This window comes from Ursus americanus, chromosome 16 (genome assembly GCF_024610735.1).
Source record: "Ursus americanus isolate L20-20 chromosome 16, mUrsAme1.1.p, whole genome shotgun sequence".
NCBI lineage: Eukaryota > Metazoa > Chordata > Mammalia > Carnivora > Ursidae > Ursus > Ursus americanus.
In genome coordinates, this window is record NC_142142.1 from 21,511,062 (window position 1) to 21,535,461 (window position 24,400).

The following is a 24,400-nucleotide window of genomic DNA, read 5'->3' on the forward strand; positions in this document are numbered from 1 at the left end:
ATACAGGCCCCCTGTGCCCCACCCGCCAAGCCTTTTAAATAGTTCCTCCCAGCCTATAGCTGAAAGAAAGTGGATAATATCTGCACTATGGAATATCTACTTGCTGGGAGAGAAAACACCTATACACACAAAAGTATAGTTCTCTGTGCTGGGGCTTGTACATCTCCAAGGAGCTGCTGAAATTTTATGCAAAATTTAGGTGTGTGCTGTTTTCAGTGGGAAAGAATTCATTATTTTATCAGTCTCAGAAGGGTCCATGGTCCTTGATCTTGCAAGGGCAAAGGATCAATGTTTTAAAGAAATGCTCTTTTTAAGCACAAATACTATAATCTACTTCTTTTCTTGGTCAAAAGTCCGGTGAGTTGAGACGGGGTGTTCATCTTCTATGGCAGAATTTTCTCATACACCTGGGCCTCCAGTTATCATTCTTTCTGTTTGCTCCCCTCCATTTTCAAAACACCGATTCAACAATTTCTGTTCTCCTAATGAGGTCCATTCTTACATGGTTATGTGTTTAATAAGTCTAACCTCTTTTTCAAATCATATCCATGGGTTCCTGTGGGGTGGAGGCTACTGTAAAATGGGCTGTCTGTCAGCCTGACACTGAGAAGAAGTGCCCTATCTTCTCCCGTTTCTTCAATCTTCCCCACTGCCTGGCCCTGCCATGTCTTTTACTCCCCCTTCTGATTCTTCACAGCTCAGCTCAAATTTCATATACCCTCTGGAAGCTTCTGGGATAACGTTAGCCGCCTGGAGTTCTCTCTCTCCTCCAAAGTCTGTACTACCACTAGGTGCTGGGAAAAAATGTGTCAGGCAGTGAGCGTGTCGTAGAGCAGGCTTTCTCCACCATGGCACCACTCACATTTTGGGCCGGAACATTCTTCATTGTGGACTGCAACTCCTCTCCCAGCATGACAACCCTAGTGTCTGCTAACATTGTCAAATGTCCCCCCAAGGGAGAAATCACCTCTGGTTCAGAACCACTGTTGAAGCGTGAGCTTCATGTATCAGGCAATGTGTTAGACTCTGTACAGACTTTATTCATGGTCATACCCTACTTTCCTATCTTTATCTTCTTGTACTTCCGTTCACTCATTTCCTTTAAACTTATTTTGTACTGCACCTTTACCTTTACAAAGCACTTTAAACTCCTTACAGGGCAGGTAATATATAAACAAACGCTTACTGCTTCTTTTACACTTTGCCACACATAGCCCAGAGAACTAAATATTACAATTGCCTTTTAACAGACAAACACTGAAGGCTAGAAATCTCTGTTCAATAACTGAACTAAGGTCTAAATAGGGAGGAAACCAACAAAGGCACGTGTTGCATTTTCTATCCAAAGGCTAGTTTCTCTCCTGAGATTTTGGTCAGCTGTCATCACGAGACATTCTGTAGCACAAGCAGGTCTGCTGAGGTTTCAATTATTTTACAGTCCAGGTGATTTCACACTTTCAGTCACAACTATGGTTCAATGAGGCCAATGTTTTACAGCTGATGAAACGAAGGCCCAGTGGCTAACTGACCCACTACCAATATTCAATTTCAAGTCCACCCAATTTCTGTCAGAGCAGAAGACTTTGATATATTTAAAGCTTTCCAGTCATGTTCAGGAAGTTTCCACTTAACTTTAGGCCAAAAATAAATCTTTATTACAGTTAAGAAAAAGAAATATTAATATTGCTGTATTTAGAGGACAACTGTTAAATTAAGCCTTCCGAACCACCACACATGGACTGAAGCTTAGAGTACTTGCCCCTGAGAGGTAATAGGATTTCTGAAAGCTGGAAAATAACTTAGAAATGATTTTACAGAACAAGGTGAGTTTATGTGTCTCACAACATACAGATTTCTTTCTCCTTTTGTAATTGGGAGGCAGCAGGAACAGTAGAAAGTTCTGGATACAGTGGAATCTAGGTTTAGCCTTATTAACTAGGTATGCTACTTCACCTCGGTAAGCCCATTTTTATTTTAATGAGAGGTGAACCAGATGTGGTGAAGGATGTAAAAACCTCCATACCAAAGGGCGCCTGGGTGGCTCAGTTGGTTGTGTCCGACTCTTGGTTTCAGCTCGGGTCATGATCTCAGGGGCTTGAGATGGAGCCCCGCTGAGCACGGAGTCTGCTTGGGACTCTCACCCTCTCCCTCTGCGCCTCCCACTCATGCTTTCTCAAATAAATCTTAAAAAAACAAAAAAACACAGCTCTTTACCAAAAAAATCAAAATTATCTCTCTCAAGTTTTTGAAGGTTTTTCTGTTTCTTTGTGCTAGTGTTCCTCTGTAGATTCTTTTCTTCCTTAAAAGAAAAAAATCTCATAAACCCCTCCTCTACTCTCATAGAGCTTTTTAGTAGAACATGTCTTAGCTGCCTCCTCATAGCAAACAATTATTTTACAATTTGAATTTAGAAAAGGAAGACTTGAGTAATAACTAATATTTACATACTCCTTTCTATGTTCTAAGCACTGTTTACATGCTCTACATATTAGGAAGACATCTAATCCTCAGAGAACTCTATGAAGTAGGTACAAGTATCCTTTGCTATTCAAGTCTATCCAGTTCCTGGCTTCAGTGGGTAGAGGTCAAATAGAGGTCAGTGAGCAAATCTGCCTGGCTGGGAAACTGCATTGTCTGAATCTACTTCAGTTTCCCCACTTGGGATAGGGAAAGGCTTAAGCTTCAGTAAAGCAAACAATGGCGTTGGAAAGTGCAAATCCATTTGGGTCTTTCATTGTGACAGGAAGGGTTCAGAGGGAGAGTTTCCACAGGGAGGGTTATCTATCCTGTTATCTCCAGTTCACAGTTCAGGCACCTGAAGAACACGTGGGTTAAGGAAACTGCCTCAGGCTTTATGGCTAATATGAGGCAGAACCAGAAAGCTGATCCGGGCACTAGGCACCCGAGTCAATGCCACGCTTGTGCCTGACTGCCCAGCTAAAACTTTATTTTCCTTTGTGGATGGTGGTGTCTCCACACATACAACACTGTTGTTCTCCTGGATAGGCCTTTAGGGATCTCAGGCAGAGTTCCCATTCCATTTTTTGCAGAGCTCAATCTGTCAACAGACTCTGATTATATGTTCTATTAGCACCAAAGTAAACAAGTTTTAGATTACGAAACTCGTTTTTTCTACAGCTTAAGAGTTTAATCACATGGCTCGAGGAACCGTGATGTTCCATTCAGTCGCCATCTTTAATGAGTTCTGCCACTGGGGATGAAGTAGTGATCTGTCATCTAGAAAAAGGAAAAGCAGACTCCCATAGCAGATAAATGCAGGTTGAAGTGCAGTGGAACCTGAGTTCTCGTTCTGGGTAATCCCTCTTGTAATGTCAGGAAATTTAGGGCCTCCTCAAACCATTGCTTGTCAACTAATCATGCTTGTGAGAATTGTTTTCCATCGCCAGTTAGGTTCTCACCTCTATGTAGTCTTTCTATATTTCCTAAAGTATTTTATGAATGATACCAGCAATGATTCTCCTTACGAGCTGGGCCAGGGCTCTCATGAAATTGTGCAATAGCATGGGTGCCCTGCATTTTCATGACTTACTCCCCTCAGGGTCAGCAGACAGCCATGCAGGTGGAAAACCAGAGGATAAGCTCCTGCTTTCCTGTTAAATAAGATCTTATCGGTTAAGTTAACCAGTAATATCTCTAGAAGTTCTAGTGGAAAATGAATTTATGCTTGATTTCAAAGTCTAATTATATTTTCACAATAGCAACAAGGAAGGTGAGGAATAAAGCAAAACTAAGACAGCATTCATAGCTCCTTGGAGGCCTGCCACATGACAAGGGCCCTGGCTCTGCCTGTCATTCAGCGTGTCTGCTTCTGAGTCACCATGTGGTGAGTCAAAGGTATGTGGCAGTGGGCCAGGACACCCAAGAAGCCACACCATACACATGGGGCATGTTCCTGCAAGGAGAGAAAAGACGTCATTGTAGTGAACTGCAATACATAAAGTCCACGAGGTTTCAGCCAAAACGTTGATGCTTAACATGTCAAAGTGATATTTCCAAGCATACATCTAGTATCTCCGGTCATTTTGGATTTTCTGGTGGAAAGCACTGAGACTCAGTGTCCAAGGCACTCAAGGAGAACTAGACTTAGAAAATCTCGGTTCTAACCCGACCCAGTCATTTACCACCTGAGTGACCTGACCCAAGTCATGTGCCCTTTATAAAGTTGGTCATTCTTTCCATGCAAAGAGAGGAAGAGATCACATGAGCTCTATGGTGCCTACCAGCTCCAAGAGGCTTGTGGGTTTTGCTTATGTTTTAGAACTCTGACCGCCTAATCTTCCTGATTGTCACAACATTTCTAACAGATGCCATCTGTTTAACTTAGCACAGAGATTTCATATCACCGTGAAATAGCCCTTGGAGATCCCAAAGATCTATCCAAATCTAAACTAACTTCCCACTAATTAAGCTATAAATGCTCACCCAGTGAAGGCTGACCAATACTTCCAGATGCAAGATACACCAAAAGAAAGTTTAACCAATATCCATATTTTTATCAAAAATCATTTCTCTTTTTGGCCTCTGGCTCATCAAATATCCAGGGGATAATTTTAGGATTAGCTAGTCATTATTTGAGTATACCCCTTATCATAAAGGTTCATAGTTGTTTGGGTTTTTTTAAATTGAAATACACTCAAATTCTTTTTGTTTTCAAAGTACTTAAGTAAGTAATAACCATGAGTCTAACTGAAGGGGTCAATGGTGAAACCTGTTAAGCACACATATAAATTCTCTAATCTATATCACCTGAACACTTACAGAAAAACTTTTTAAAAATGTAATAATCATTGCCATATTGTGATTTTTAAAGATTTTATTTGAGAGAGAGAGCGAGCGTGCTCATGAGCAGGAAGGTGGGTGGGGGGTGGGGGGGGAAGCAGAGGGAGAAGCAGACTCCCCGCTGAGTGCAGAGCTGACCTGGGGCGAGATCCCAGGGCCCTAAGATCATGACCTGAACCAAAGGCAGATGTCCAACTGACTGAATGACCCAGACCCCTCCTCTCGTGATTTTTACAATTTAAAAGTAAGTCTGTGTTCTCACAAAGACTTTGAAAAATGTAACATATTTGAATTACAAATGATTAACAAAATCCTGCATCTTGTTACTGCAGAGTTGTAAAGTAGGCCAGAGGTCAATTCCAATCAAAGGCAATTTTAATTTTAAAAGCAAAATCTTCATAGGAATCTATCTGGAATCTCCTGAAACTGCTGCTATAAAAGTCTCCTGTCTGTGAATAAACGAATCCCCTTCCATGACCGCTGGTGGTCAGCAGGAAAGGCTGGGAACTGTACCCTACAATTTAGGAACTGGTGTGGCTGCCACGGCTATGCTCTCAATGGCACACTCATCGGTTCCTCTGCGGATCCGGAAGTAACCATTCTCACCCCAACTAGCGCCCCAGCTGTTTTTAACAATCCAGTAATCCATCCCAGAGGCTGCGTCTGTGCCGTAGCCCACCAGCAAAACGGCATGATTCGTGAGCTCAAAGGGGTTGAAAGGGTCTCGCAGGCCCGTGTGGTAGTAGATCCCCGTGCGGTAGTGGAAGAAGTCATCATAGACTTGAAAAGCAACAGCCATGGGCCCGTGATGGACCAGCTCGAGCTTCATCAGGGCCTCGTTGCAGCCCCCATAGAAACCTCCCACGTAGTGGTAGTCAGAGGAGTAGTAACGGAAGCAGTCCTTCTTCGGTTTGCACGGGTAATCAGCGCCCATGTAGGGGAAGCAGGCCTCTTCCACCAGCCCAAAATCTTGGGCGTATTTTCCTGCGATGAGGTACGGGAAGCCACCTTCACAGCCTGAGGAGGAATAACAGACAGTTCTTACCCTTGTAGTAGAAAGGGGCACAAAACAAATGGTCCCGTTTCCTTTTTTTCTTTCTTTCTTTTCTACTCCATTAATTCTTTGTTACACTCAGGAGTTGTTCCGGAATTGTTCTTAGCTTAAATGAGACTTCATTTATTCGTCCATAGCCATCTAGCTACCTGTCCTCTCATCCCCTTCTCATGAACAGACAGTTATCTGGCACCTGGTGTGGAAGGTAACTATAGCACAGTGGTCAAGTGGGGAGGCTCTGAAGCCTGACCATGTAGGTTCAAACCCTAAACTGTGGGAAGAATTTAACTTCTCTGTACCCTCTGTACACTTATCTGTAGGTAGGCACAGAACCTTCCTTGTAGGATTAAATTAGCTACTTCACGTAAAAGCAATAAAGATTGGCTACTGTCACCATTAATAGCCAGACACAGACACCACAACGTGGTGCTCTTGAAGGAAGTCTTCTCTGACCACCTTCTGCAAAATGGTCTAAATCACGTCCCCATCACCCTCCTCTAGTCCTTGCCGTACTATGCACATTCATAATCCTGTATTTTTTCTTCAATGTCCCTTTAATTACTTAATTTCTACTTTCCTCACTTCAGTCTAAGCTTCATGGGGGCAAGGACTGTCTTTGATACTCAGTCCCTAGAAGTCATACTGTTGGTGTTTAATAATAAATATTTCAGAAAGACTAAAATGTCCAATGACAAATAATCATTCCTAAGCAGTTTCACTTTCTAGTGGCCAAATCTGGGGTTGAGAGCAGAAAACTTTAAAATGAGAATGTTTTGCTCTAAACCAATTGCCAGTGGGCTTTCTACATCATTACACGAGGCCTGTTCTGAAAGTCAAAGTACAGAATTGTCACTTTCTCCTACAGAGAAACCAGTGTTAGTGTGGTTTTAATACGAATAGGTTTTGGAGTGAAACTTTAGTTGGAACTGAAACTCTAATGTTTAGAAGCTATGTGGCCTTCAAAATATTATAGAACAACTTCATGTCTGTCCCCCATCTATAAATAGGGATATCTACTTCTCAGGGTTTTGAGTGTTATTGGATAATGTACATAAAAGGCTCCAAAGAGCTAGTGCTCATTTAATACATAGTAACTACTGACATTTTGCTGAATGGCGCAGTGGATTCCATGAGACCCACTCATTAATAAGTGATAAGGCTTGATCTCCAGAACTTGCACCCAGGTGCTCTGACTACAGACACTGTGCTCATTATTACAGCATCCTTTTACCTTTGCCAACAGTGGCTAACTATACCCAGGTAAACGGTGCCTGAAATACAACACTCACCTTGAGCATACTGGCTGCAAGAGACCACCTCCTGAGGACTCAAGATTGGGGTCTGTGTGTTGTTGGTTAGTATACGGATTCTTGCTTCCAGCATACCCATAGAAGCAAACGCGTAGCAGCTTCCACATGATGCTGGGAATTGAAAGGAAAGACATGTAACCTGAGGGAACTTTGAAGCACTTACAAAGAAACATAGAAAAATCAGTAATATATTTATATTAAGTGTTGCTGTTGTTGTTCGTAACGATCAGCCCAATATAAGATTCAGTCAACAAATACTATTAACCTTGTTAAACATAAAGATCTCAGCTTTTTCACCAAAAGGCAAATGTTATGACATGGGGCTTTCCTTGAGACTATATTAGGAGGCAAAACAAAACAAAATGAAACCCAAAAAATCCTCTAGTCTCTGCAAAGCAGTTGACAGCGTTCTTGATAATGAAGAAGTGATATAGGTCTACAGCACGCGGAGCCTTTCAGTTGAGAGACAACTATGGAGGGATACACATGAGCTGAGCTTTTCGGTATGTCAAGAGCAGCATTTTCTTTTTCTTTTTTTTTTCCTTTTTAAAATATTTATTTATTTATTTGAGAGAGAGAGAAAGAAAGAGTGAGCATGCACACGTTGGGGAGGGGTAGAGGGAGAAAGAGGGAATCCCAAGCAGACTCCCTGCTGAGTGCAGAGCCAAGGCAGGGCTTGATCCCAGGACCTTGAGGTCATGACCTGAGCTAAAACCGAGAGTTGGATGCTCAACTGACTGGGCCACCCAAGCGCCCCTCAAGAGGAGCATTTTCTAAATACTTAACAAATTCTAAGAATGGCTCAGGTATGGGCGTATTAGAGAAAGTTCAATTTACCCACGGTCAAGGAGACGAAATACAACAAAGTCCAAGAAAGGTAAGAGAGTCATTCTAATGATGGATGATAGGATATTTAAGGTGGCCGATGAGGAAGTAAAGCTATAAGGATGGAGGTACTGAAATCGAAAACAGACAGGTTCTAAGGGAATAAGGGGAAGAGCAGTATAGCCTTGGTTCCCTGAAAAGTGTCCCCCAGAGCAAAGAAGAACATGGAAAGTTAGCTACATGGAGATCGAGGAGCAGGGAAAAGAGAACTGCTTTATTCAATACCTGGATGCTCTGGTGAAGACAAAATCCATGTACTTAAGAAGCATATACTAGGAATATAGCTGCTATTTCAAAGGAAGGAAGAATGTTTTATTATGAGGTAATTTATATGAATAATATTATTTTTCTGTGTTTCTTCAACAGGTGTAGGTATATACATACATACATTTAAGAAAATATGGCATGCATGTAATAAAACTGGGATTTCAACTTGTTACAATTCTAGAAAAAAATGAACATAATTTTAATATCTCTATTACCGTAGAGCTTCTTTTACCTCTACCATTGATATAAATTCTACATGGAGATATGCTTGTACCAATGCCAAAACATTGGTATTAAATGTAGTTATACATAATTGATGCGACTCAATGTACTAATATATTATTTACCAAGTTATTTGAATGGTGAGCATTCCCTTATGCACATATAATAAGAATAGACAACAGTATGTGAAAAAAATTCATCCTACATAAAGAGTATGTTGCCTTTGTTCTCTTTAATAAATCTGAATTTAGTAATTTAGTACTGCCTTCCTTAGAGAGAAAAGTATTCAAAAGAATATTATGCATTAGAATACTATCAGAATACTATGCAAAGAATATTATGCATTAGAATACTATCAGAATACTGTTTTTCCCTTCCCCAGGTAATGTCAATTCATGTTCCTCCCTGAGTGCAAATGAAAGCCAGGACACTGTAGCTCAGCCTCCAACATCCTAAACTCTATCTTAATTACTTATATTATTTTCCTCAAACTAAACTATGAATTTCCTTAAGCCTACATAGGACATGTGCCTTCTTCATCTACGTGCCCGATGCAATGCAGAAACTCCATGTGTGTTTATAGAAAGAAGATTCAAGTTATGAACAAGAGGACACATATTTACATCCAGGAAAAAAAAAGTGATTTCTTTGGAAGCAGTCAACCTTTCCTTGTTTCTAAGCTACAAGGGAGGCAGAACCTCCTGGGAGCCCTCTGGCGAGGCTCAACACCACCACGGGTCCTGGACTAGAGTCTATTAGAGTTCAACTACCCTTTAACTCTCCCATTTCAGATATTCCCGAAACTTCTCCCTATAAATACCTCAGATTTATCCATCCTTCGACTGCTTTTGCTGCCAAGAGATCACCTAAACTATGAAGAACAGGATGAACGCTTGGAAAAGGATCTTGAATTCATCTAGAACACTATGGACTTGCTAATGTATACACAGAGACTCAGACAGAAGCAATGACCTGTCCAAAGTCACGAAGCTATCAGATGACAGGTGCTAGTGGCTAAGTGTCACCTAATGCAGCTTGTGTTGTTTTCAGTTTATAGGTCTGCATCTACTTTAAAGAATTTTCTAATTTTCTTCTACATTATCTAGTTACTAAATAGGCCAAAGTTAACTGGCACATGTTGTTTTTGAAAAACCATCCAAGTAACACTATCCTTGGGACCCCTCATCAAATAATAGAGTGTCAAAGAACTAGATCAGTGACAGTAAACCGACAAAGTCACTGTTCCTTTCATGAGTCTTCTAATAAATAACATCCCAAGAATCTGGAAATGGCCCCATTTTGGTCATCCAGCATTCCTGGGCCATGGTGACCACAAAAATAATTGCTCCTGCTACTATGCATGGAACCCTCCTCATCTGACCATCCAGCACTATGAGAGGGCTAGGCTACGTGTTCATCCAAGAACTCAGAATGTGCTGTTAACACAGAAATCACGGGAATTAGGTAAGGAGATGACCTTCCCCAAGCTACTGACATTCCTGGAAGAACGTGTCAGCTGCCAAGGAAATCAATGCCTCTTTTCAAACAGTCAAGACCAGAACGTAGATTTTAAAAGGACTATTATCCCTTAAGAAGACTACAACGTGATAAAGAATAAGGGGATCTGACCTAGACAGAGGTCTGCAGTAAATACATTTCCACAATCTCAAATAGGTAATGTGATTTTCACATGGTTTAACTGTATTCGGCTGTAGCTTCCCATAGGGGAGAACACACTGAGTTAAGAACAAGGAATCGGAGGTCTTCTCCACCCCCACCCCGTCACTCAGCAGTGTGACCCTGGGCAAGTCACTGGACCTTCCTGACATTTCTTTTTATCTTGGGTGTAAAATGAACAGCATGGAATAGATAATGTAAGGTCTCTAGAGGCATTCCAGCTCTAATGGTACAGATGGTATTTAGAACAAGACTTAAATGAACTAGAATTTAGACAGTAGGAAAACACTGCATTTCCTAACTAATGTGACCTGAGAGACACTGTCCCTCTCTCTTGAAGATACAATAATAAATAAAGACAGCACGGTGGAGAGAAGAACCCAGAAAGTCCAAGTCTTCCAATTTCCTAGCTTCTCCTCCCCCTTACACTTGGAAGAAATCTAGCTACATGCCTGGTGCTTAAAGCTGCTTTCAAGTGTAAAGGTAAAACCTCATTTGTCTTCCCAATATTTCTTTTTTTCATTAATCTTGATTTGCTCTCAGAATACAGAAAAGTTGTGAATTCCCTTAACTTGGGTAATTCTGAATTCTGGGTTTTCTAGAACGCTGGTGTTCCTAAAGTGATTGGAAATTTCCAAGAAGCCCTGTTTTTAAGAAGAGAAAATAACTAATTTTCCCCCAACCTAAAGTAAAGAACCAAAAGGAAGTCAAAAGAGGAACCTTTAAAAATTGCCCTTGTCTGTAAAAACCATATTTATAGCACTCAAACAATATGGAACATCAGAGACAATAGCTTTTGCCAAGGTATAAGAAAACCAATGTCAAAGAATTTGGCTTTAAAAAGTCTAATTTCTGCCCCCTGGATTATTGTCTCGTCACCAGTCTATTGTATCTTTTGGGAAGTGAGTGGAACTAAACTTCTCTTTTGACCTTCTCCCAAGCTCCCAGTGAATTTTAAAAACACCTTAAGTAGTTACCCTATTGTATTTTAATATTTTGCTTGCAAATCTTGCTGAACTTAAGTCCCTAGGCCGAGAACCATGCCACAGTAGTCTTTATATCCTCAGCCATTAAAAAAAAAAAAAAAAACGTTAACACATGTTAGATTCTCTACAAACACTCTGTAATACAGCAAAAGCAACCATGTGCCAGGCCCTCAATAATCAACACTTGACATGCATTATTTACTTAATCCTGTCAGATAGGTATAGGGAATCTGTTTGATGACAGAGTAAATTTTAATCCTCTTTTAACATCAACCTTTTAATTTCACTTCCCATTCATTCCTCAATTACCTTCAAAGTTCTCTCACTTCCTAACCCTCCTTTCCAAAGAAGCCCTCCCCAGGAGAGGAAAGGTCAGGGAGAATTTTCAGGATCCACATGTTTTCTAGAGCTGAAGAGTCCCAGAAGAACTTGTAGAAGCAAAGACAAAGAGATGAGATCTCTGTCTGTAGGACAGGAACATGGCTGGCTGGCTGCTCTAAGACCTGCGGGAAGTTCTGCACATTCAGAACGCTTGGCAAGAATTCAGTGAGCATGGAACTGAAGGGCTGGGGGTGAACACTGAGGAGTGAGAGGGGCTCATTATCACGGAGTTTCTAGGAAAAGGGAAGGACAACAATTTATCTTTGGGTGTTATTAATTTATAATCCTCTCAGGAGACACTAATCAGAATGTTTCCAGAGAGCAAATACTACACCTATTTTATAGTAACAAATCAGTCATGCGTACTATAATTATTTTCAAAATGAGCTTAGAAGTAATAAACCTGAGTATGGTATAAATGATTCTCCAAGTCATTGTTGGCTAAAATTTAGGATAATAAGATAATTTGCTATCGAGTACTATTAGAGGAAGAGTTATTAAATCAACTCATAGTGGATCAGATTTCCAAATATAATGGGTAAAATGCAATTAGAGTGATACTCTTGGTAAATCTGGGCTGTGCAAGGCGACATTCAGGAAGCATGGTTAATATTTACCATCATATGTCATGTTCTGACATAAAGTGAATTAAAAAGGTCCTTACACAGCTCAAAAAATCTACTTTACCAGAAAAAAATATTTTTAAAGGATCCAGTTTCCTGGGCTCTTACAGTAATTAAAAACTAAATGATGAGGGGCAGGGGGAGGTGGAGAATGGGTGGACAAGTAGCAAAGAAGGATTCCACCAAACCACTTGTAGAAAGAAGACCAATCTTAATTCTATGCAATCCTTAATTTCTACACGAGTCTCTCCTACTGGGGAGGGCAGAGGAGTGTGTCTTACCTATTATTGATTAATTTCATTAGCTAGCTAGAACGTATTTTGAGAAGGATGCTCAAGAATGCTGGGCTCAGTGGAGATATTATCTATTATCCAAGTCTGTCATGTATACAAAAGGAAGAGGTGGCCATTGGCCGTAAAGTGGGTCATGCCTGTTGCACCTCTGTATCCCCAGAATCTAGAGCCTGACACACAGTAAATGTTCAATAAACATTTCAGAATGAATAAATCAGACTTTTTTTACCTTGGTTTCGAACAGGACTAACAAAATTGGTACCATGAACGTTTCTCCAGTCCCACGATGCTGGCAAACGTAACATCTTCTCATGTATGTCAGCCGTCAATGGTGCAGGTTTGGGCCTGGGATGGAAATACACATCTGACTTCAATATAGAGTAGATGACTTCCTAACCTTTAATTCCATAACTTTAACTACTTGGCTGCCTAGAATCTAGATTCAGGCACAAAGAGCACTTATCCCATCAGAGTTTCCATTACACAGAGTGTCCATTATGCAATGTATCAATGGCTTTCATTATCTTTTTCTTTTTTAGGAACTAGTAACTTTCTTCTATGAAATGACCCTGGTTCTTTTTAGCATGTTTAAATAGCTGCATTTTCTTAAACAGATTTTGACCAAGAAAGTAGACACAAGGGAAGTTGAAGATGGCCTACAAAGGATACAAAGAAAAGAGAGGAACTACAGGTTTGACTCAGAAGATGGTTGGTAGAGATGGTGAGGCAGGTGGAAAAGAAGGGAAGCGGGCACAGAAATTAGAGGTCTCAGTATAAAGTAGACTGACCAGCTCCATCAACAACAGATGAAAATACTTCATCATTATTGAACTGCAACCTATACAATATGGTTGGAAAGTAAGACAGGAAAAGAAAAGTTGCCTGGAACGATGGATAGACACATTGTCTGGAAATGAGAAAATCGTTCTACAAGCTTCTCTGTATTAGCAATTTAAAACAAACAGGATTCCAGCTCTAGACACACTAGATTTCTTGGGAGCTTTCCAAGTCTGCTAAATGACTTCAGTGTTCCATGTCTTTGTGCTGCTGCTCCTTTTATCTAAAATGCCTGTTGCCCACTGCTTAGAAGAAATCCCTTTAGGAGTTTTTCCTTGACTTCTAATTTAAGGACTGCTCCCACAGCAGCCCCTGCTCACCAGCCCCCAAGGAAAATTCATTTCTATGCTCTATCAACTCTTTAGTTAGGACACTATTATACTGATAATATGTATCTTTCTGATACTGTAACTATTTGAATTTCTCATTCAACTTGGCATTGCCAGACTGCACTGTTCTAACTTTCCAGTGGTTATCCTGTGCTTTATACCAGGTTCCAATTTAGTCACTGGTAAAGATTATATCTGGACTTCTTCATGTCCTCTGCAACTACTCCCAAGTAGTTCCCTCCTGCAGATACTTCTTTTAGAGAGGATGCAAGTCAAGGCTAGGACATAATGGAAGGGAGATGAAATAGAGGGAGAGAAAAAAGAACCACATATTAATAGCCATCATAACCTTGAAAATTATAAATATAGATAGCATATTACATACAGAAATGTCAATTTTTCACTAAAATATTAACTAAGCCAGGGACATTGCCGGAAGCTGTATGTGACACAGAGATGAACATGAGGTGGCCTTTGACCATATGAAGGACAGCATTAAGAGACATGAAACAGAGCAATTACAATCACAAATACAAAGAAGTTGTAATGTCGTAAAACATACAACTTGGATAATAATCAAGGTATATAAAAAAGCTATGCACCATGAAAACTATTTATAGGGCAGGGAAAGAAACAAACCAAGAAACAAATCTTAGATACTTCCTTTAAGATTTATAAGTAAGAACTGGGGTATGAACAAATTTTGGAAGGAAATGTTTAGTTTCTGTGATTTCACACTGAGAGGCCAAAAGATTTGATCAATCAATAGGTATCAACTAATTGTCTTGTATATACTTAAGAATACACTAAGTAATTTGAAAGAGAAAGAAAGAATTAAAGTTTGGCAGCAAAATGTAATTTCAGAGCAGGTATCTTAGGGTCATAAAGACCTCCTACAAGTGGTTTAACCACTTACTAGCTGTGTGACATTTGTCAAAGAGTTTAACATCAGAAAACTCCAACTGAGTCCTATTTTTAAAATGGATATAATCACAGGTACCTCAAAAGATTATTATAAAAACTCAATGTAGTAATGATTAACAAGTGCTTAGAACAGTTCCTGTCTCTGCAAATCCTTAATAGAGTAAGCTCTTATGATGATAACTACCAGCACCACCACCCATGTCATTAAGAAGACTCAAGATGACGCAGATACATTTATTTAAGCACTCATCTGGCACAAAAGAGGCACTCAAATGTTAACTTGCTTCTTCCTACCATCTTATAAGGCATGGTGTTTACCTGTCAATGCAGACAGACAAAACCAACAATGTGACAATCAATCTCAATGATGTGAAAATGAACAGTGAAAGAGGAATTGGTGAGATAGGAAAGACTGCAAACATACATTATATGCACTAGACATTACAGGCTCTTAATCACTTAGGTCTAGATCCTTTAAGAATCTGGTGAGGGGCACCTGGGTGGCTCAGTCGTTGGGCATCTGCCTTTGGCTCAGGGCATGATCCCGGCGTTCTGGGATCGAGCCCCACATCGGGCTCCTCTGCTATGAGCCTGCTTCTTCCTCTCCCACTCCCCCTGCTTGTGTTCCCTCTCTCGCTGGCTGTCTCTCTCTCTGTCAAATAAATAAATAAAATATTAAAAAAAAAAAAAAAAGAATCTGGTGAAACCTCTGAACTCAGGGAGATAACCATACCCAATACATTTTTTACACTTTTGGCAGTCTCAATGACTCCCTAAATCTCAAGTTAAAAATCTCTGAGAGATTCTATTATGTCACTGGATTCTTATAAGAGAACTAATTCATATACAAAAATACTACCAAAAACCAGGCAGCCAGACCACAATGTCTGCTTCAGTATTTCCCATTTCACTCAATTCTATCTCCTATCTCTAAACTTCTATGGAGCCTCAGCCTTAAAAGCAGACCTTCATAAAGCTAGCCTTGCTCTAAAAACAAAGGTGGTTGGGTGGAGGGACAGAAGTGTCAAACATATAAGAAGCATGGCCCATGATGCATGGCCAAGCAATCGTGTCTGAGGCTTAAATCTTTCAGGCGGGAGCTCCAGGACCCATAGGCTTAAATGCTGACACTTCTTCTTCGCACACTCCTTTGGATTTTCATTTAACAGTTCTCGACTTCCTGTCTCACACATGCACAGTGTAACTCCGTCACTTTAGCAAATCTGAGAAGGGACACAACATGCTCCCTTTTCCTAATTTCCATTAACCAGAGCATCTCATAGACTAGAAATTCCTTAGCATACACTTCAATACTGTATGAGATTCTTTTGAGAAAGGGGCAGCATAATGAGAGAATGCTATCAGTTGGGATAGGAAAATTCTTCATACAGGCTTGTGGTTGAAAAATATCAAAGCATTAGGATTATTAGTCTGCAAATGTAAAAATTAGAAATGCATTTTAGTTAGTTAACCAATTAGTGGCCTGTTCAAATAAAATTTGAACCCAAAACTTTATAGATACTAAGGAAATAATCACTGTATTCTCTGAAAACTAGAAAATGTTTCAATGTACTAAGGGGGGAAAATAACCTACCTAACCAACTTATTGAGTCCCAGTGACTCCCTATTGGTTTCTAGTTCTCTGCCCTTCAGTTATACGAATTTCTCTTGGAATAAGGTATGGCATCATAGGAATTTCCTTGGCCATTTAACCCATGTTAAGTGCCATATATTCCGATAGATCCAGCTATCATTTGGAGGAAATTTTTAAAAATCTGCCAAATTCCTGACTATATAAATTCAAAGTATTTTTGACCCAGTTTCCTAAAGTAAGAAGTATGCTATGGGGCATGTAAGCTAAAGATGGGAAGTGTCACTTCTGGTTGAGGGTAGGAGAGGTACACTGATAAAGAAGAAGCAATTTTTTTTGCTGAACCTTATAACAGAGAGGGTTTTGAGATTTTTACAGGTGACAAATCTCACAGTTATTGTAGGTAAGTTGAGGGGTACTTGAAGCAAAGGGAGAGGCATGAATGGAGGTAATCTGAAAGCAAAGATTTTGGTAATTGTGTGTCATATTGTTTGAAAACGCGTCATGGTACTAAATACAGGCATGGTCAAATTCACATGGCTTTGGTTACCAGGTTAAATGTATTCATGAGATAACAGGTAGTGACACAACCATAGCTGGATACAGGAAGATGAAACTGGCATTTTAGAGAATGGCTGAGAATGGGGGCTGTGGGAGGGAAAGAGACCCAAGAGACAGGACTAGAGAGAGATAGGCGGTGGGAGGCTGATCCATAATGCAGCACAGAAATGACAAAACCCTACACCGGCATGTAGAAAATGGCCTGGGAATGATGGAAGTGGCAGATGCTGTGAAAGCAAGATCCAGAAATAGGACTTGGAGAGCACCAGAAGATCTATGGAAAGGAGAGGGAGACGGGTGGAACAAAGATAACCTAAAAAGTTTAAGTTGCAATGATCAATAAAATGATGGGCAAACCAGGGACAGTAGGCTGGAAAGGAGGGTGGCATTCAACACAAATACCTTTATTAGCAATAAAGGAATATGCTTTATTACCTTGGGATTCTCCGGCCACCGCCTTTCCTCATCATGTCTCTCAGGGTGAGAGCCTTGTATTCTGTGTATGTGGTTGCAGTCCAAGACTTCTGAATGGTATTGATCGCTTTCACAAACTCATGGTTATATCTGTAGAGCCTAGTAGAATGGCTGCCAACAAAAATAAGATAGCCTCAGTTATCCTCTTTATTGATGTAATTAGACTCCATTAAAAGAGGCACCCTTATACTCTGGGCCTAAGTGGAAAGTGGAATAATCTTTCAGGAAGGCAATTTTTTTTTTTTGTAATGCAACTGAACCACTTTATTCAAATCTTCAAAATAATCTTTATTTTACATTTTTAGTATAAAAATCAATAAGCTAAGTGCACCTCAGTGCAGGTGGGGGTGTCATATAATACTGAATTTCAGTAACAGTCAATGGTATAGTCAAACATCACATGTACAGAACACAAAATTTAGAGAAACTGAAAAGGTCAGATAAAATAATCTAACTTCAGAAAACAAAAACCAAACTATTAAGGACCCCTGAAATATTCTTAACCCTCATGAAACTTCACTGGACCCAAGTCATTTTGTAGTGAGGCATTCAGAGTTTGACCACATTAACCCAGCTCAAGAATCCTTGGGAACCATGAGTAACTGCATCAGACTCTCTAGCAATAAATGTAATCAATTTTTGATCTGAATAATCCCCTTAATCTGACTCTAAAGTTATCAGGCTTCCGAAATGCATCCTCCTCATATTTTAAACAAACTGTTGTTTATAGTAGTTTCTGTTGATGTCTTTTGTCCAAATAAAAGTCAGTTTTTCTAGCACCAAAGCAAATTTGGGTTTGGTTCATAAATGAAGAGACAATCTATGAGGAGGGCCCAAAAAACATCCTTCACTTTTGCCTGAGGAGATGCACATATATACCAACAGCCTGGAATTGGAATGTCTCCTATAAAAATAAAAACTCAAGTTAACTAAGATATACATATAGGATGTTCGATGAAACACTTTCATAACAGCAATAAATTGTAAATAACCTAAATCAATGTTTTAAGATGACAAACGATTAAATAATGTTACTTCATTTACTATATAGTTTATTCAGTAAAAATGTACAGAACATCATTTACTGTGTGAATATTAATTAAAGGAAACCTCACTAAAATGGAGTAGGGAGGTTGGCAGGGGAACTAGCTCTCATGCCCTATCACTCTTCATCAATTAGAAATCCAAAAGGAAGTTAGGAATTTTGCATGTGGATACTATTTCACTATCCCAGTAAGAGGAACAGGCCAGCCCATGAGAGACAGTCACAACTTTCCCCTGGCAACAGCCCAGCCAATGAGAAGCCACTATACTTCCAAATCCAAGTTTACTCCATTGGAGTAAACTTTTTGTTTATAAGAGCCTTCCCAACTCCCTCCTTTCCTCTATAAAAGAGCCTGCTTCTCCTTTGTTCTGCAGGTTTGCCTACAGTTTTTGGTGTAGCTTGCTTGTCCCACTTGCAATTCCCAAATAAAACCATCTTTTGCTGGTGAAATAATTGGTACTTTTATTTTTAATGTTAACAAGTGATATGGAAGAGTATTCACACTATATTAAATAATATGGCAGAATATCAAAGAAGTTTACATAGAATTAACCACGTTTTGTGAAAATATATTTATATTATAAATACATTTTTTAAATGCCAAAAATGGTTCTGACAACGTAGGATCACCACCTTTCCCCACCCTCCATAATTTCTACAATGCACCTAACTTTGTAATAATAACAAAAGGAGAGGACGGTAGAAACTGTGTATCATGTACATGTAACATGGAAAACATTACTACCATAGGATGCAGAGAAATTATTACATTGGACCTGGGTTTATATCCTTGTTACTCAAATTGGGTTCTTGAGTCCAGTACTAGCTGCAGCATCTGGAAGCCCGCTAAGAATCCAATCCAAACCACCTAAATCAGAATCTACATTTTAACAAGATTCCCAGCTGATTCTTAAGAACATTAAAATTTGAGAAGCACTGTTTTCCCTGTTATCAAATGCTTGGATACAGATATAAATAAATCTAACACAAAGAGCATGCTTACAAAGCAAAAAGATTGGGGGAGTTGATTAGTCACACAATTCAAACATGTATCAAACCTATGTGCTAGGAATTACAGAATACACCATATTATTTCTACTAAAGAAGATTCTGTCACTTAAGTGTGACTTATTATCCAAGACTTCCCAATTATGCAAAGCAAGATACACCTGAGTAACATCTAGGCATACTGTAAACTTTTCTCTCTTTTTATTTAGATGTTCACTGAGGAAGTATTTTGATATAGTCAAAAAACCCGGGAGCACTGAAGATAATAACAGAGATGTGCAACTATATTCATAATGTTTGTATGTTTTTATCAAAGTTCTTCCCTTCTTGTTGCAAAGTAGAAACCAGAGAGGTAGCTTTACTAAAGAGATTTTAAAACTGCCTGTATCATATTTCTGACAACACTCATACAACAACAAAAACAAGTTATAGTTGTCTCTTTAGACACAAGGGTAAAATTTTAAATTGCAAATGTATATTTTGAAGTATTTTCTACTGATGAGTCACTATTCATTTTGAAGTATTCGCAAAGCAGTAACTCAGCCCTACCTCCTTTGCTTTATCACTGACATCTAGCAAACATCAGACACTGCCAATTGCATTACAAAAAACAAGCTAGTTCTTAAACACTTATTGTCAGTGTTTAAGATCCAAGGATATTAAAAATAATGTACTTTACTATGGGATGACAGATCATTAAAAGCCAAAAGGGACCTTGAAGGTAATTTAGTCCCCAGTGTTCATTGTATAGGTGAAATAACACAGGTTCTGAGCACTCCAGCTGGTAGCTTCTTCGTTAAATGAGGCAACGTTTGAAATAATCGAAAAGAGCACATCAGTACATAGCACATCCTAAATGGTAGGGTGAAAAGCGAACGGTTTAATAGGAAATGTATTCTTCAAGGATGAAGCCAAGCCAAGCAATTTAAAAGGTAAATTCAAAATGGAGGGGATGGATTAGTTTAGATCTTGGTGAGTACTTTCCCAGACAAGTACAATTTGTCCTCTTTAAACTCATGTCCCCAGCCTCTACTACAGAATCATTCATTACCAGCATGGCCTGGCTTGGGAGGATTTATTCATATGTACTTTCAGTGGATTTCGCACACTAAATGAAACAGAAAAAGTTGCTACCATTAATATCCATTTATCTTTTCCTTCCAAGTGAATAAAATCTGAAATCTCTTGTGTGTTTCAGTTACTTAAACTGAACCTTATTTAACAAAAACATTAACTGCATGTTGTAAGTTGAATTATGTCCTTTCAAAATTCACAGGTTTTAAGTTCTAATCTCCAGTGCCTCTGAAAGGGACTATATTTGGAGATATGACCTTTAATAGGGAAATTACGGTAAAATGAGGTCATATGGGTGGTCCCAACCCTGATATGACTGGGTGTGCTTGTGAGGAAAAGAGAGTAGGACACAGACAGAGGGAGGCCATGTAAGGACATGTAAGGACACCAGAAGGAGGTTGCCATGTCAAGCCAGGGAGAGAGGCTTCCCAAGAAACCAAATCTGCTGACATATATCTTGAGCTTGTAGCCTCTAGAACTGTGAGAAAATAAATTTCTGTTGCTTAAGCCACTCAGTCTGGAGTCCTTAGTTATGGCAGCCCTAGCAAACAACTACACTCCACAAATACTAAGAATTTTTATTTCGGTTATTCACTGCCTTGTGTAAAATTTATTTCAATTAGTATCACCTACATTTGTTGCAACATAAACATATGTATCTATGAGTGTTGTATAACATGTTATCACATGGCAATAATAAAATGATTTTTTTATTAGTCACTGCAATTCTATAGTCTCTCATATAAATTTCCTTTAAAGCCATCATTGGTCCATTACTTTCAGAGTGCTGTGAAAAAAATACTTTCTTCTCTCAGTTCCATTACTCAACACTAGTGAAAGTTTTATAGAATATGGCTTCTGTTTCTAAGTCAAATAAATTTTATATAATCAAAATAAAAATTCTAAGAACTAACCTAGACACATACTTCTACATACTCTAAAACAAAATTAAATGTATCTTCCACTGGTGGCAACTCACTTTTCCTGGAGCCTCTCTGAGTGTGCTGTGTTCACCTTCACTTTCTCAGGGGTAGTTCCCACCTTGGTTCCAGTGAAACATGCCCAGTTCCGGCCCAGCACGTCATGCACCCATCCGGGCAGCGTCTCATTGCAATAACTGGTTACTGTGTGACCCTCTTCTTTATACTGCAATCAAATCAGGGAAGGAAACATCAAGTGAATCGATATTCATCTTTCAGGTCCATTTCCTGGCTTCCATTCATAGTCAAGATGCTTCTTTTTCATTTCATCTCGGGAACCAGCCTCTGCCAACCAAAATAAAAACTTCACCCTGAGAGGTTACATTCTGAGAATTAGCCTAGAAAAGGATGAGAAATAAACTGTTCTATGATTACCATCAGTGAGTGCCAAATGAAATTTACATAAGAAAACAATTCTGGGAATCAAAAGCAGGGAAAGAAACATTTTTAGAGCATCTGCCACATTCCAGGCCTTTTACAAAAGTTCCCTCCTTCAATCCTCCCAGGAAGCCTATGAGGAAGGAGGCTTGGATAACTCCATTTTACCAGCTCAGAGAGGCTACGGAGCTCCTAAGGTAACAGAGCCATGAAGTGGCAGAGACAAAATTCTGCTCAGGCTGTCAGACTATATTTTTCTACCCACAGAAGATGGACTCCAACAAACTACAAAACAAAGAGTGAAACATTTCCATACCACTAAACAAAATCCTTTCTTCTGTCAATCTCACAATCGAGTAGGACATTCTGATTATAGGGAGCTAAAAGGAACCTGATTATTAAATATTCTCTCCATTTAATTTCACAAATATGGCCCTTTTTCTCATTGTAAAGTTAATACTGAAAAACACCTACAAAGTGATAGATCTGGGATTTGAACTCATACTTTGGCTCCAGAGCTTACAAATCCTCATGCATAACATCTCCTCATGGAGGAGGGACACATAATCCAGAATGACAGCAAAGAGTGTGGGAGGAAGAAAGGAAAAAATAATGCTAAATTTCAATGAGGGGGGACTTGGGCTGATTTCAGGCATTGACTTAATCTCATGGAACAAAAGCCCAAAAGCAGTCAGACAACACATCAACAAACTGGCACAGCAGTCAGCTGTGTTGCAATACTTTCCAAAAGTACACAGTAGGTTATTTTTGGTTCACAGGCTATCATTTGCAAACTCCTAATTAATATGACGGGATATTACTTTACCTGTGTGCAGGGGTTGGAAAGCTTCTTTTTTAAAAGCCAGAAAATAAATATTTTAAGGCTTGCAAACTATAAGGCTTCTTTCAAAACCACTCAACTCTGCCACTGCAATATAAAATATGTAGAGGGAATATAGATGTGCATGAACTAGGCTGTGTACCAGTAAAACTCTGTGTACAAAAACAGGCCTGTTGTTTGCAAACCCCGAGTTTAGAGAAATGTAAGGGCTAAACTGTACTTAAAGTAAAATTACCTTATTACATCAGACTCTCTCTGAATTTAAATCATATTTAGGAATGGAGTTAAAAATGTCTGGCTTTATAATCCCAAAGAGCTAGATTTGAATCTTGGGCTTCACCACCCACTAAACTCTCAGCACAGGAAAAGTTACTATGGACTACTCATAGATACTTACACTTTGCATACTGCTATTTTTATAGATCAAAAACAGTAATATGGGCAACCTCGTGTGATGTAACCTAAACCCCTTAGCGTTGTATTCTGTTTCTCTTTGGCACAGGCCCTTGATCATGTTCCCCTCTCTGTTGCATGCTGGACAGACAGGCCAGGGGGGCTAAGCCAAGGCTCCCCACCCCTGAGGTTTTAGAAAGTGGTTTGACAAGACTTTGAAGAGTTCTTGAAATGGACCTTATAGAAACTGTCAGATACACATAAATGAAAAAAAAAATGCTAAACATGGAAGACACTTATTGCAAGAGAACAGAAAACTTAAAAACAAAACCAAGAACAGTGTCCTAATTGTTCATCTATAAAAATAATTTGTAAATTAATAACTCAAATAGTACTGTATAGCATTCTAAATGATAAATGTCAGTTCTGTAGGAGAGGTGAGCAAAGCAGGGCTAGAGAAGGCTGCCTGCTTCTGTGAATATAGTTTTACCGAGCACAACCAGGCCCACTTGTGTCTAGGCTGTCTATGGCTGTTTTCACACTATAGTAGCAGGACTGCATAGCTGCCTCAGAGAACACAGGCCCACAAAGCCTGAACATTTACTATCTGGCCTTATAAGAAAAAGTGCATCGATCCCTCTACAGAACCATAAAAAAAACCAAACCTATGTTAAGAAGAAAAAAAAATTACAAGACAGTGCTTAAGTTGAATACAAATACATAAAATTTTTCTGAAATATGGTTTTTAAGAAATGGAAACAAAAGGTGAACTAGGTCTCTGGGTGGAATTTTCTTGTTTATAAAATGAAGACCGTTACATAAATTTTGTGAAATTAATCACTTTTAAAAAATACCCTTATTTCCTAAGAATGAGACTCACAGCCTACAAAGTCCTAGAAGAGGTCACCCCTGAGGGATGGTCCAGGTGTTGTTAGAGGCTGCTAACATTCATCTGTTTGGAATTAGGATTGCACTTTCTGGGAAAAAAAAAAAATTGTTATTTACACAACCTATTTTGTATTTTGCTAAGTCCTTTCACTTATATCAAGTATTTATTGGTCACATTTTTCCCAGGAATTGTGCATGTCCTAGGCATGCACACACATATGTACTAAGGTGGCCCCAGCCCTTAAGAGGCTCACAATTCAATGAAAGAAACAGATGTAAATAATTCATTACAACATCATGTGGTTCGAGAAGCTAACCATGCTGGAGAAGCCCAGGAAACTTCCCCATCTCGGCAGAAATTTAGATCACAGATAAAATAACTTTCCCTACATACCAAAAGAGTTAGGGGCATTCAAGTTGGAAGAACTGGGCCCCATGTTTTTCATCAGTGTGGTTTTGCGCACCTGGTTGACACAACTGAGTCATAGTTACAAGCATCATGTCTAACACCAAATGAACTGTCCCTGTGACAGGAAGGCCGCCTTGTTATTTCAAAAGTGGGAAAAAATTCACCAATGC

The 24,400-nt window shown here is 39.3% G+C and overlaps 1 protein-coding gene across 1 annotated transcript in view; it reads right to left on the reverse strand.

The window, feature by feature from the left end:
- Positions 1–4,816: 4,816 nt before the first annotated feature.
- Positions 4,817–24,400, reverse strand: part of CTSC (cathepsin C) — a 34,995-nt gene continuing 15,411 nt past the window's right edge. The window contains exons 3-7 of the mRNA XM_045797502.2: positions 21,321–21,487; positions 17,176–17,325; positions 12,728–12,843; positions 7,144–7,275; positions 4,817–5,817 (exon numbers count right to left, since the gene is read on the reverse strand). Of these exons, the coding sequence (XP_045653458.2) occupies positions 5,315–5,817; positions 7,144–7,275; positions 12,728–12,843; positions 17,176–17,325; positions 21,321–21,487 (1,068 nt within the window). The 3' untranslated portion in view covers positions 4,817–5,314. The remainder of the gene's footprint in view (positions 5,818–7,143; positions 7,276–12,727; positions 12,844–17,175; positions 17,326–21,320; positions 21,488–24,400) is intronic.